The sequence below is a fragment of the Furipterus horrens genome, unplaced genomic scaffold (genome assembly GCF_987537825.1).
Source record: "Furipterus horrens unplaced genomic scaffold, mFurHor1.1.pri manual_scaffold_6, whole genome shotgun sequence".
In the NCBI taxonomy this organism is placed as follows: Eukaryota; Metazoa; Chordata; class Mammalia; order Chiroptera; family Furipteridae; genus Furipterus; species Furipterus horrens.
This window is the reverse complement of record NW_028327176.1, coordinates 94,682,099-94,697,096: the sequence shown is the minus strand read 5'-3', so window position 1 is coordinate 94,697,096 and position 14,998 is coordinate 94,682,099. Positions and strand designations below refer to the sequence as shown.

The 14,998-nt window shown below is 48.8% G+C and overlaps 1 protein-coding gene and 1 pseudogene across 1 annotated transcript; one reads left to right on the top strand and one right to left on the bottom strand.

Annotated features, from left to right (window-relative positions):
• The first annotated feature begins 201 nt into the window (after window positions 1–201).
• On the top strand, window positions 202–9,917 carry TREML4 (triggering receptor expressed on myeloid cells like 4). The gene is given in 11 exon segments (XM_090280797.1): window positions 202–213; window positions 2,040–2,136; window positions 2,411–2,574; window positions 3,362–3,446; window positions 3,913–3,960; window positions 4,345–4,409; window positions 5,694–5,820; window positions 6,921–6,947; window positions 6,950–7,022; window positions 8,010–8,254; window positions 9,823–9,917. Coding segments are annotated over 11 exon segments (1,038 nt in total).
• A 2,576-nt stretch (window positions 9,918–12,493) lies between these two features.
• LOC150006985 (small ribosomal subunit protein eS12 pseudogene) lies at window positions 12,494–13,205 on the bottom strand (annotated as a pseudogene).
• Window positions 13,206–14,998: the final 1,793 nt, after the last annotated feature.

Genomic DNA, 14,998 nt, shown 5'->3' with positions numbered 1-14,998 from the left:
TGTGTCATATCCTACATTTTAAAAGACCTTTGGACACTTTCTTGGCTTCCAGTGGTGGGTGCTGGACCCAGGCAGAGGACTGGGCTGTGCCCTAATGGCAGAACAGCCGTCAGGGAGACCACTGTCCCTGTTGCCCAGGATAAGGGCTCCTGGGACTGGAGGGACTCGCACGTGCTGCCTATATGTGGAACCTGCTCCCACATGACCTCCAGGGTAAGGAAGGGTGCTGAGTACTGAGAGGAGGTCCAGACCTCGTGCCCCAGCTCCTCAGCTGCTCTGGGCCTGGTGGCCTCTCTGGAACATTAGCCCCCAAACCCCAGCATTTCGCTTCCTTCTTTCTCTTCTCACCCTTGTTCCCAGAGCTCCAGGGGAACCCAGATTCTAGCAGGGAGTTGCAGGGCCGGTGTGGGTTTCACACAGACCAAAGCTGAGACTGCCTTTGGTGCGTGAGACAGCCAAGCTTCCGGAGCCACAGGCTGAGACGCCGGAATGCGGCTGTGAAGGGTGTCCCGTAGTGACCAAGGGAAAGAGCAAACCAAGAAAAGCCAGCACCCTGGGACGTTCAGGATGTTTGAACTGAGGAGCCAGCAGATGGACCTGACACCTTCCCCTGTGAGGCAAGCAAGCAAGCCAGAGGTTCACAGTTCTCCTGAATGGCTGCACACTGTGGTTTTCACTTCACATCAAACCGAGTCGGGACGGTCAGCTGGGCCACCCAGCTTCTCCTTCAGAGCGAAGGACTTCTTGCCCCAGTGCTGGGAGTGGTGAGGGTGGAAGGCCCCCTCCCAGGGCAGCCCACCGCACCAGCCCATGACACAAGGGCCTAAGGTCCCGGCACTCCCTGCCACCTGGGTAAGTCCCGAAGGGCAGCCTGTCTTCAGAAGGGCCTCAAAGGGTGGCCTGAGCTCCCTGTTGGCCAAGGGCTGCTGCCTGCCCTTGCCTTCCCCAGGCTGGTGCCAGCACTATACACGCCCTGGGCTGGTCTCCACCTCGGGAGTCCGCAAAGCCAGCCACCACGCTGCTTGCTTACAGGCTTTTCTCTTCATTTTGTTGTTTGTCTCTGAACTGTAAGCAACCTGTGACAGTTATTTTTCTGTAGCTCTTCTAAAGACAACTTTTTCTTTTACTTTTTATTTTCAATTACAGTTTACTTTCAGTATTATTTTGTATTGGTTTCAGGTGTACTGCATAGTGGTTAGACAATCATATACTTTACACAGTGACCCCCCCCCCCCGATATGTCCAGTACCCATCTGGCACCACACACAGCTATTACAATGTTATTGACTATATTCCCTATTTGTCACAGGGATGTAAAGTACAAATTATTTTTAAGTGTGCTTGATTAGTGTGGCCTTTCAACAAAGGCTTACCGAGTGATGATAATGGCAAGCTGGGAGCTGGGAACACAGGGGGCAGAGGCTCCCTTTCTCCATCCTTCTCCTCCCCTCCTTCTGCACCCATCACTGCCCCTACCCCCCACTCCATGCCCTCTGTGGTCTGCTTTGCTCCCCCACCCCTGTCACCCTTGTCAGGAAGCTTCCCTGCACCTTCATCTCTGAAAATGATTCTCCATCTTCTTCTCCTGTCCCCCCCAGCCACCAGTCCCCACAGGACTTTCTGATTCCCAGCAGGCCTCTGACCACTAGGGACCTGCAGAGGGGCCCCTAACTCTGTCACTCACCTTCAGCCTCTCCTTTTCTTGGGTGGGGAGGAGAAAGATGAGCTGGGAAGGAAGTGGTAGGCAGAGGAGAGAAAGAGGGAGGAGAAATGGATCCTTATTCACCACAGTTTCTTTCTGGGCCTTCACAAATGACCCCACCCAGGGAGGGGGAGACAGCCTGACAGGGGTGGTCTCAAGAGAGCCTCCATCCAGGCCCAGATACAGCACACCGGGGGAGGGTTTCACCTATAGGCCAAGGTCTCTCTCTCCTCCCAGGCTCCCTCACTTCCCTACCAGAGGCCTTTGCCTTCCTCAACTCTTTTTTCCAGACAGGCTGGGGTGGCTGGATCCCCAGCTCTGGCTCCCCCCTCCCCAGGGGCTTCCCTGCTCACAACGCCACCCAAGAAGAGGGCCATGGCCTGAAGGGGTCACACATCTGCTGCCACCTGTCCTGTCGGTGTTCCTGGCCTCAGGTGAGGGGCAGAGGGAACAGGACAAGAGGAGGAGGGGTGGCTAGGTGAGGTGGGCATGAAGGGGCCATGTGGAGGAAAGGGGCCAGGGGCAGGTGTAGGGGTGGCTAGGTGAGGTGGGCATGAAGGGGCCATGTGGAGGAAAGGGGCCAGGGGCAGGTGTAGGGGCACATTCTGAGTGCGGACACAAAGAGAGGACTTCCTGGGGAGGGAGGCCCCATTTCACAGCTGTGCAGTGGCAGCTGGGAGGCTCCCTGAACTGAGGGTTTATTCTCAGGCTCCGGGGAACAGCCGCCTGAGTTGCAGCAGAAACTGGAGGGTGAAGCCGTCTCTGTGAGCTGCTTGTACTCACCCCAGAAAGGTTCGAACACAAAAGTCTGGTGCAGAAAAACATCAGCACGTAATTGTACGATATTAGTTGCCCATCCCGGGCTCTGGACAGTGCCTTGGAAGCCTTGATACTTCATCCAGGATGAGCCCAGATTGGGCAACTTCACCGCCCCCATGACTAAGCTTGAGGTGAAGGACTTGGGGTTCTGTTGGTGTGAGCCTAGGAATCTTCCAGGGTCTTTACTCTCAAAACCATCCATCTGGTGGAGTCTTGGGGTGAGTTCTTTCCCTTCTTATGTGTGTTTCTCAGGTGCTAGTGCTAGAAAGGACCCTAAAAGTCATTCCTTCAACCATCCCATAGCTGAACACTAGGGCCCCTTGCCCGGGGTCACCAGCTGGTTAAGGGCAGAACCAGCACCAGAACTCAGAGCTGCTGGCTTGCAGTCGGTTCTTCCTTCCCCAACACACACACACTTCTCTGAACATTTTTGTTGTTACTAATAGGACTCCTCCGTTGACTTGCACTAATCACCAAGCTTCCCCAGGCTGGAGCAAGACTGGCTTATTGGTTCATTCCGGGGCATTTCTACCCCTGACCCCAATCCCCAACCTTCTCTCAAAGGGCTGTGCTTGAGGTGGCTCACAGGTAATGTGGACAGACCGGAAACAGCCACAGTGAGGCAGACGTGAGACTTTGGGGGTGAGGCTGGGTGGCATAGTGGCCAAGGGCTCAGAGGGTCTGGGCCTTTATCTGGGACCTGCCCCTGCCCTAGTATATACTTGAAAGACCTTAAGTCTCAGAGTGGGAAGTTTGAGGTTACCCCTAACCCTGCGGCCCTTGGGTATGTCTCCTAAATATGTCAGACTTGCAAAGCCCCCCTGAATTTCTCTGCGATAGGGGTTAAACAGTGCCTTCTCAGACTGCCCCCTGCTGCCCCACCGCCACCTTGCTGCCAAGTCTGCCCAGCTGTTTGGCCAGCTGGGTGCCTGGTAGGCCCAGGTCAGCTGTTCAATCATTCTCTGCCCAAGCCTAGACTCATTGCCCATTCCATGTAGGGCATGGGGCTAGCCTCTGGAAGGAGATTAAAAAATCAGACCCCTTCCTGTGCTGGAGGAGCCCACAGTCCAGCCTGAAAGACAGATCCATAAATAAAGGGTGATGATGCAGCATGGTAGGTGGCATAACAGAAGCATGATGGACGGAGGACCAGTGAAAGGAGGGCCCAAGTTGCTGGTGAAGGCCAGGACTATGGATTCCCCTAGAGGACTCCCCAGAGGAGGTGACACTACATGGGCCTGGTTGGATGAGCAGAAATTAATCCCGGGGAGACAAAAGGGGTTGGGAGGGAAGCAGGAGGCGTCACAGATTGAAAGTGCATGACATGTTAAGAAAAACAATAAAAATAGAAGAGACTGTAGAACAGGGGTCCCCAGTCCCCTGGGCTGCAGACCAGTGCCAGTCTGTGGCCTGTGAGGAGCTGGGCCGCACAGCAGGAGGTGAGTGGCAGACAAGTAAGTGAAGCTTTGCTCCACCTCCTGTCCCCTGTGCCACCCCCCCACTCCCGTCTGTGGAAAAATTGTCTTCCACGAAACCAGTCCCTGATGCCAAAAAGGTTGGGGAGCACTGCTATAGAAGATAGCCAGTATACAGGTGACAGCTTGACACCCCATCTAAAGCCACTTTCCCTGAGTGGCACTTCACTGGGAAGGAAATCCAATACAACTCAGTGTAACACCTCCACGCATTTGCATGGCATACAGTGCTTCTCAGGTTCAGGGACAAGTGTGGGCACCTCCCACACAGGGTTGGGGGCCAGAAAGGGGAGCCCTGGACTGTGGGGCAAACAGATAGGAGTGCTCCCCTACTGTCGTCTCTCACAGCTTCAACTCTACCCACTGCCAGGAGCACCAGGAGGACCACAGCCTGGGCTTCTGCCACCAGCCCTGTCAATGAGAGGTACTGTCACTCCCCTTCCTTGTCCTCTTAGACCTCCATTTCCTCCCATCCATGGCCAGCTGTGTCAAATGCCTCCAACTACAGATTCCCAGGGACACCTGGCTCTCAGGGGATGGAAGAGGAGTCAGGCAGCTCACTTCAGGCCATTTTACCTCCTCGACCCTCAGTTTTTTCATGTGCAAAATGGGGCTAATAACTTTTTGTTGTTGTTTATTTTTGGCACTGTCGACATTGAGCACCAGAGAATTCTTTGTTATGAGGGGCTGTCCACACATTGTAGGACATTAGCAGCACCCACGGCCCCTACCCACTGCATGACAATAGCACAAACCTTCCCCAGGCGCCCAGGTGTGGCCACCGAAAACATCTCCAGACATTGCCAAGTTTGCCTTGGGGGACATGAAGGACCCAGTGCCAGGCTTGCTTCTTTTTTCTTTACCCCACTCCCAGACTGTCTCCTTCTTTTAGGGGAGCTATCCCACAGTCACAGGGGTCTTGGGAAAGGGCACGCTCTGTCGTTACTACAGCCCATGGCCTGATTTCTTCACCTCTGCCTGATGGTCTCCAGGCTTCAAGCTCTGCAGTTGGCCCGATAGCTGTTTTTCTTCCTGCCTCAGTCCTCCTTACCCTCACTCCATGCTCCATCAATCCTGGGCTCCTGCAAACCACAGATCCTTCTCCAAGGCATCACACCACAAACCAAGGGGTCCTGGTCAGTGGAGCTGAGTGGTCAATGTCCCTAGAGCTGCCGCCTGGCCCCCATGACCCTGACACTCCAGGCACCTTCCCTGAGAGTCTGCTATGTTGTAAGAGAGTCTACCTTTTGTTTTTCCTTTGACTTAAGACAAGACCTACTAAAATGCATTTATTATAGACAGAGTTATTTGTCAAATGACACCAGTATTCTCCAAGAGCTAACTGCATCTCACAGTGAAAGGCTGAGGGTGAGGAGCTGGGAACAAGGACAGTTAAGGGAAAGATAAAGGAGAGGTAAGCACAGATCCCAAAACAGGGGGCCCAGAAGGCCAGCGAGAGGACAGCAAGCAGAGCAAGACTGGAGCCATCGTCAGCATTCCTGCTCTGCAGAGGAAACAAGTCCAGGATGGAATAACATAGTGCGACTGCCTGGCCTACAGGGTGGAAACCTTGACTGTGGGGCTGTCCCCCGGCCAGCTCAGCACCATCGTGGGTTACAGCAGCCAGAAGGGCGGGATGGTTTCCTTGCAGGCAGTTGGCTCTGACCTTCCTCACCTGGCTGGTCCTTATTCCAAAGCCCCCCAGGCCGCTAGGATATTGTTTCTAGTCTCCAGCGTGCGTCCTAGTGGCCATCTTGCTGCTGCTGCTGCTCACCCTCCTCATGACCCTGCACCTCAGCAAAGCCCAAGGAAGAGCCAGGACAGGTAAACCCGCCGCTGTCCCCAAGCAGACCGCCGAGTGCTCAGCCACAATAAGGTGCCCATGAGCCAACGAGGAAACTGAGGCTTGTGAGGCCAGCGCCAATTTGCCTAAAACAGGGTATTCAAGTATCCATTTGGGATCGTATATTTTGATCATACATTTTATAGTTAAGGATTTTAAAACAAATTGATATAAAAACCTTTCTGGTTCATGCTATTGTTTTTTAATGGTTGCTATCACGTTTAAATACCGCCTTCCTAAAAGCACTCGAAGCACTTGTTAATCTTCCAAGTTTTCAGTTTGTAGCTTTGATGACATGTAAAATCCACAGCATTTTTGCAAGATGATCAGGTTAGTGTCTTTTGATGATTCCTACCTTTTTTTTTTTTTTGGTTGGTTTGTTCAGCACACAGATGCTGTGTGTTTATTAACCACATACCCAGTGATGTGTCTGTTGACAAGATTGACACAGAATGGGCCAGAGTTACATTGGACCTCATTGCCTTTAATTTGTCAAGCTATAAAAATGCTAAAGTAGTAGTGGATTGTAAAATCTTATATACATAGTCTTCAAACCGTGTACAGTCTATTTAGTGGGTCACAATAATACTTTTATGAAACAAAATAGAAAAGCTTTGCACATTGGAAGAATACTTTTTCATTGAACTTTAATTCAAGGAGAAGTGTGTGAGTGTGTGCATTTGTGGTGAAAGATGAACTATTTTTCATTGTGGTTCCTGGTCCAAAAAGTTTAAAAGACACTATTATATAGTATTACTTCATCAGCAAATAGCTTATGCTTAAATTTGATGTTTAAATTCGAGCTTGCAGTGACCTAAAGTTGATTAAGCTTACTGGTTTGATGCGAATTAAGCACAGGCAGCCAGTTTAATTTGCTCCTTAGCACTAATGCGCGTTTTCTGGACACTAACCTGTGCTGGCCACCTGGGATCTCCCCAGGCAGGATGGTGTTTCCCAACCCAGCCCAGCCTCTCCCCCATCAGGGTCCCTTCTACCTGGCCAGGACCTCCAGCCCACCCCGAATTTCCATGAGAGCACTAGACAGAGGTCGCTCCTCTAAACCTGACTGTTTTTTCCACAGGTAAGGACAAACCTCACCATATCTATGACATTCCCCCCATGAGGATGGGATTGTTCATAGGATGGATCCCTCCCCAAGACAGAGGGAATCTCAGCTTTCCTGGATACCTTTGTTTTTATTATTGTTGTTCTTTTTTCAGTTCTTGGCTTCTCTGTACTCATGGTTTCCATTTACTCTGAATCTGGACTCACTTGTGCCTTGTCACGCCCCTAATGCCTCATTGATGTGTGTTCTTCTCCCATTTTCCCAATTCAAGCCCCTCAGAGAGAGGGAGAAACTAACCAGCCAAGCTTTTGACCTTCCCCTCTGTGGGAGACAGCTTTTAATGCCAACTCATCTGGGGGATCATAACAGCCTGTGGCTCAGCCACTCTAGGTCCCATCAGCTGTGGGGAAGGCATCGCATGGTAGGAAACATGGCTTTCGAGGGTGCTCTGTCATGAGGAGCTGGGGACTGGGATGTTTCCCTTGGGAAGATCTGAGTCTCTTAAAATCACTTAATCACAGAATTGGGAGGTTCTAAAGTCATCTGGTCTTAACCTCCCTAAACGACCTCCCTACCAAGAGCTCTTTTAGCCACCTGGAGCGCTGGTTGGTGTGGCTCAGTAGATTGAGTGCCGGCCTGCAAACCAAAGGCTCACTGGATCAATTCCCAGTCAGAACACATGCCTGGGTTTCTGACCAGGTCCCCTGTTGGGGGCGTGTGAGAGGCAACCACACATGATGTTTCTCTCCCTCTCTTTCTCCCTCCCTTCCCCTCTCTCTAAAAATAAAATAAATAAAATCTTAAAAATAAGGTCAGAGCTTGTTACAACAGTTTCTTGGGCCCCTCCCCCAGGGACATGCTCCTGCCCCCGGTGCTGCTGGCCCTCGGACCACACTCAGAGTAGCCTTCCTTCTTAGATGTTTGGTGATGGTACCCTTGCTGCCTTCTACCATCCCCAGAGGCTCTGCAGGATCCACACCTTGTCCCACGCCTAACCCTGTCCCACACCTATCGCTGTCCCTCTCCTTGGGGGCCACTGTCCATGCCCAGCTGTGATCTGTGCAATGAACGTCTGTCTGCCTTTGCTTCCCAGGGCTGCAATCAGCAGATGGGCTCTGGCGAGGACACTGGGGACATCCACTATGCCTCACTTACCCACGTGAACCACTTCTGCCCCGAGGACTCCATCTTTGTCAACACCCACCCCAGGCCAAAGCCCACACCTGACCCATGTCTGGCTGTGGAATATTCCAGCATCACTAAAAACAGACCCCAGTGCTCCGAGTCGGCTGCCCTGGAATAGGAGTCCAGGATCTGGGGGCAGAAGGCACTTCACAGTGAGCACCCATGTGAGGCACAGGGCTTCTCTCCCAGAGACAGGGTGACTTGCGGCTGAGACAGTCCCGGACCAGCAAGTGTCATCCTTTCCTGCAAAGGAGATGAGGAGGGGGCAGCAAAAGAAGGAAAGTCCTGATTAACCTAGAGGGGAGAGGCTTTGAGTCTAAGGGTTGCGATGGGCAGGCTGTGGGGACCGGGAGGGGGTTTCTGGAGACCTGCCTGCTCCCCTCCACAGGAGTACAGCTCAGTCAAACCTCTGACTAACCCAATCTTCGCCCCCTCCTGACTCTCACTTCCTTCCTGGCCAGGGGCTATGAAATCCTTCTGACGGATTATGCAAGTTCCGCTACTGGTGCCTGTCCCTGTGAGAGTCCCCTCCCTTAACTGTCCTCTCAGAGCCTCAAAGCCAGGCTGGAAAGTTCTATCTCTGCTACCCCAGCTCCTCTTCTCCTTCTTGGCCTGATTCTATTCCATCCTCATGAATGACCGTGCCAGGACATTGGCAGTGCCCACACCACTCAGGAGTCCCCCTAATCCTTGGCCTTGCCAGGCAGGATGGGTGGGGATACTTCTTCCCTACTGCAGCCCACAAAGCTCCATCAGAACTGGCTTGGGCTCCTCTGTCTTCCACAGAAACCACGATCCCTCTGCTAATTGTGTCTCAGTCAAACAGAGCAGTTGAGAGAGGCCCCTGCTTCCCAGAAGTAGATGTTCACAGGGCTCTTCTGGAGCCAGGGCCCTCAAAGAGTGACTCTGAACTCTGGGAACTCCTGGCCACCTGGGCAGAAGGCTGTGTCTGCCACATTATGGGGAAGATGGCTTGGAATTGCAGGTTTATCACTTCTCAAAAGTAACATTAAAAGGTCATTGAATCCTACTGCCACTGGGAGGCCAGAACCCCCCTGTGAAATTCCAGTGCACCCTGTGGTCTCTGCTGCCATCCCTCCAAGGACTGGGAACTCACCACCTCCTGCTCGGGTGGCTCATTTGTGACTGTTTCCCTTAGGCAGCACCTTGCTTGCCTTCAGTCACACTGGGACCTCAGCCGTAGCCACAGGACAGAGCCTGAGACTCAGGCTGTGTCACCGCCAGAAAGGGATTGAAGGATGGGAGAGAAGGGTGGGCAGTTTGAGGCCTGTAGGCTGGTGTGGGAGGGTGAGGTCTTCTTCTTGGAGGAAGGTGGGCTAAGTGCCTGTCACTTGTGACGCCTTTGCTGACATCACCCGCCTTCCAGGTTCCCAGCATTAAGGATGTGGCTCCGTCCCTGGTCTGTGGTTCCACAGGACTGTGATTATGCAGACCTGCAGGGCCAGGCACCGGGGTAGGGGTGATGGGGAGCAAGGAGGGAACAGGATGCTCTGAGCATGACCTTGGCTCCTTGGGTCTCAGTGCCGCCCTTCCTGCCAGAGTCCTTCTCCTCCTTCTGACTGCAGAGGTGGGCTGTTGCTGCACCCCAACCTCCCACCTGACCCAACCTTGCTTTGGAAATGTCATTGACATTGATGTACAACCCATTGACCTCTGGTCCTTCACAGTTCCAGGCTCCTGGTGGTGCCTCTGCTCTTGGTCTCCATTTTAGGCTACAAACCCTCCGAGAAAGCCCCTCTTCACATGTCTCCTCAGCTTGGGCTTCTTGCTGGCATTGCTTTGGCTGGAGCATCAGGAGCCATCTAGGGGTCAGGTTCCTCACAAACTGCAGAAATGCAAAGGATATGCTCAGACTAGCTCTAAGTATTCATTAGGTAAGTACTTACTGGGGTCTGCTGACTGCCTGGCACTGCTCAAGATTGGGGATACAGAGATGAACTCTAGTAAAGCAACATTTATGGAGTGCTTCCTGTGGGTCACATTCCTCCATGTGCATTTGTGGCTTAACATCCCTCTAAGGTAAGTCCTTTCACCTATTTTACAGATGGAGAAATTGAGTCACAGAGAGGTTAGGTAACTTTCCAAAGTCACACAGCTAGTAAATGCTATATCCTGGATCCTGAAGTTTTTATCACAGTGTTTCTAGGTCCCTGTTCCTGTGAGGAATTCATTGGTGTGTGTGTGTGTGTGTGTGTGTGTGTGTGTGTGTGTTCACACACAGGTACACAGTGGATAGACTTAAGAAAAAATAATGACAATACAAAGCAATCATGGTCAAAGCTGGAGGAATGCAAAGGTGCTAGGGGCGGATGGGGAGGGCATGATCTTTTCTGATAGAAACCTCTAGGAGCCAATGGGGGGATGGATAATAGGAGTGTGGCTGACTCAGCTAGGAAGTCAAGGGGGGAGATCCCAAATTAATTAGTGGCCTCAGATAAGAGAACTTGGGTTTCTCCTGCCACTCCGCCACAGAGAGAGCGGACAACTGTCTACCCATATGAGGGAAGGGGGTGGAATTAGATTCCTGCCTATGTCTTTCACAAAAATCAATTCCAACTGGGTTATAAGCCCAAATGTCATTAGCCAAACAATAAAATGTTTAGACAAAAATATAAGAGATTTTATGACATCAGGGTACAGGAAGAGTTGTTCAGCAAGACATCAAAAGCACAAAACATAAAGGGGAAATGTAACATATTTGATTATGTTTCTTTTTCTTTTTTTAAGAAAGATGTATATTTATTTTTTTAGAGGGGAAGGGATAAAGAGAGGGAGAGAAACAACAATGTGTGGTTGCTTCTCGTGCACCCCCAACTGGGGACATGGCCCACAACCTAGCCATGTGCCCTGACTGGGAATCGAACCGGTGACCCTTTGGTTCACAGGCTGGTGTTCAATCCACTGAACACACCAGCCAGGGTTGACTATGTTAATATGAAAAACTTGAGTACAAAAGAAGACACCAGGAATAAAGGAAAGGATGAGCCACAGACAAGGAGACAGCATTGGCAATACATATAACTGGTAAAGAGTTAGTAGCCAGAATTTATAAGTCAATTAAAATGCAAACACATTTTTAGTTGGCAAATTATGGATAAAAAACTTACAAACAAGAAAATTAAAAAAAAAAAACACACATAGATAATGTTCAACTTCACCAGTGTTCAAAAAAATTCAAATCTCAACTAAATACATTCATACCCAGAATACTGGTAAGGGACTTCAAATATGTCTGTAATGTTTTATTTATTTATTTATTTATTTATCCCACTCTCTCTCTCTCTCTCCAGTCACTAAATACTGTTTCATCTATCTCCAAATTATTTCTAAAATCCATTCCCCTCTTCTTCATTCTTACTGCATACTTTATTCAGACTCTCGATCAATGACAACAACTCTAATTAGTCTCACTGCCTTATTTCTCAGTACTTCTAATTTTCACTTCTGTCACTCCCTAACATAAAAGCATGTCCTGCCCTGACCAAGTAGCTCAGTTGGTTAGAGGGTCACACCAATATGCCCAGGTTGTGGGTTCAACCAGGGCACATACAAAAAGCAACCAGTGGAACAACAAATTGATGTTTCTCTCTCTCTCCCCCTTCCTCTCTCTCTTTCTAAAATTAATTATTAGGGATAGTGATAATGGTGGAAATAAGGGGAAGGGACTAGTCAAAGAACATGTATGAGTGACCCACGGACATGGACAACAGTGAGGGGATTGACCATGGGAGCAAGTGGTGGGCTGGGTGGAGGAGGGCAAAGGGGGAAAAATTGGGACAACTGTAGTAGAATAAAAATAAAAGTAATGTAAAAATAAATAAAATAATAAGATCAATAAATTTAAAAAAATCAGAAAGATAAAAAGCACCTCCTGACAACTTCCCTACTACACACCCTGATTGGGACAAATTTCTGACATTTAAAATCATGTTATTTTTCTTCCTCACATTTTTCACTGTTTCTGAGCTCATACTGTTCTCTTCTACTGGAATACCATTTCTTACTTGTGCAAGCTCCTACTCATCCTTCATCCCCCAACTCAAATATCTCCCCCTTGTCAAGGCTTCTCTGACTGTTCCAGGCAATGGCAGTAGTCCCTTCACACTGTATAAATTCCTCTATAAGGATATGTACTACATAGCACTACAATTTTCATATGAATATGTCTTTCTGATGTCCTTGAGGAAAGATACTCATATTTCTAATCCCAGTGCAAGGTACATAGCAAGTGCTCAATAAATGCATATTGAATAAACAGTTCACCTTCACATATTCTTCATCAATTTATTTGACTCTTTTCCCCAAATATTATGAGTTATTAAACTTGACTGTTAAATATCAAAAGTTGTTTTTATTTTAGAAACAATGCCAAGTTTATTTGTTCATTTCTTACATTTGTAGTAGTCTTTGATGACATCCTTTGCCTGAGACTCTTTGCCATAGTCCGTAACCACTACACAACTGCAATCAACCACTTTATGGGGTTTTCCCTCTATGTTAGTCTTACAGTAACAATTCCCCTAGTCTCTTATTGTCATCAGAGTTAATTAGGTTGATTTGGTGTTCAGTAGAAAGGGCTTCCACCACTTGACAAACACAGGCTTAAACCAATTGGATGCAAGCACACAAAGGTGAGCTTGGCGATTATCTAAGGCTTTGGCAGCCTCACGAATTCCCCACACTAGGCCATAGTGGATGAGGGCGGTTTTCAGCGCCCCTTGTAAAGCAGTATTAACGTCCATTACACCTCCAGCAGCAATGCCTTCCTCGGCCTTGACCGCACCCAAGTCTCAGCCTCCCCATTTTATAACAACTTCTTTGAGTTGTCTAGGTTTTTAAAAAATTATTATACAACTGTTGAACAAGTGAATGAATTATAATGCTTAAACTTCCAGGAAAAACATCTTAAAGGCTCCCATATTCACTAAAATAATGGTAATTCCCCCTTTACAGTCCTAACAAGGAGGATCCACTTTTCTCTAGACTGATTATCTGAAAGGCCTTCACAAAGGAAGTACTGTGCACACAAATCCAACTGAAGGCACACCCAAATAATTCCAACTAACTTGTGCTCAGGGCAGGTACACAAACCATTTTGCCCTGGTTTTCAAAGTCACTGAGAACTCAGACTAGCAAAGGAACAGCTCTCACTCAGCTTAAAACGTTTTCTGTAGAGGAATAACCAGGGAGGGTCTGATGATCAAGAAACATTTATTTGGGCCTGACTCAAATTTCTACCTCCCCCATTCTGCAGAGGTAGCATTCCACAGCTTTTGATAGCTCTCCTTCCCCAGGGAACTACTTCATTCCCCGCACTTGCCTGGGAACAGATTCATTCCCCAGGTTCACACCTTGTAATCTAGAGAAAACACAATTGCTTCATTGATTCTTTGTGAAGGGTGGGCTAAATGAAGCCTGTCAGTCACAGACTAAAAAGAGGGACAGGATGGGGCCCTTCCAGGACACCTGAAGATTTGGGGCACACCGGCTGTTCCCTGGGCCATTCCCCAACCCTTCTCAGAGGTCTTGCCCCAAGCCCTTACCCCAGGGCCAGGCTGGGCTGAAGGTCACCCAGGAACAGGAACAATCTGGGAGGGGAGGCAGCTTTAGGGGTCTGTAATGTTTTATTTAAACATAGGTATAGGGGTAGGCAAACATCGGCTTACAGTTGTTCATATGGAAAATAATATAATAATTAATAAATAATAATACAAGAATAAGCTCTTCTGTGTACTCACAGCTGTAAACCTACTTTTGCCTCACCCCTGATTTCATAGCTAGATAGCCTCAAATCTTCTAATTCTGAGAAACTGTAATAATACAGAAAAAAAATCTAGTTCTGTGAATAAATTTAGGCACTTCAGATGGCATTTTTTCCATAAAAATGCATGTAAGACCGCTAGGTTTCTGTCACATTAGAGATTTAGGTAAAATAGAACAACAGAAAAAACCTGAAACATGACACTATATAAACATTTTTTTAATTTTTATTTTTAAATTATTTATTTGTTTGTTTATTTATTTATTTTTAGAGAGAGGGGGAAAGGAGGAAGAGAGGGAGAGAAACATCACTGTGTGGTTGCCTCTCACTTGCACCCCCAACTGGGGACCTGACGTGCAATCTAGTCATGTGCCCTGACTGGGAATAGAACCAGCGACACTTTATTCGCAGGCCGACGCTCAAGCCACTGAGCCACAGCAGCCAGGGCTTTATATAAACATTTTGCTATTAAGTTAGTGTGCTGTTAAATTCCATCTAATACAATGTAAGAGATAACACAAGCTTTTTATTTCCTAGATCTGAACTACTTTTTTCTCCTTTTCTTCATTTTCAAGTAGAGCAAAATATTTAGATTTGACAAAGCTGGCTGATAGGTGCAAGAGTTAGGTACATTACTCTCTAGACTTTTCTGGATGCTTAATGTTTTTCTGAATTAAAAAAAAAAAAGTTATTGCAAAAGGCCAAGTGAGAGCTGATGTGGAAATAGCCCAGGGTGCTGGCTTAGAGAAGAGGGCTGGGAGTGCCACTCAACTTGAGGAGAGAACTAGAGCCAGGAGGGCAGCAGAGGACTGGGGATGGATGTAGGGGACAGAGAAGGGAGTGACAGGTCTCTGCCTGGTGTGGAAGGGGAGCGAGACAAAGCAACTGAGGAACACACAGAGATGTATGGCCAGCCTGGCTAGGAGAGGCCTGGTGGCCAGTGACTGGGGCAGTTGGAAGAGAGAGACAGTTTGGGGAGGAAGTTAGAAGGTAATGAATTTAGATTTAGAAGTATTTAGAACAGTGGGACAACTAAGCTTAAGCAGCTGGACATGAGAGTCTGGAGTTGAAAAGAGAGATCGGAACTTAGGGTCAGTGCAGATACCCAGGACCACCAGTGACCCAG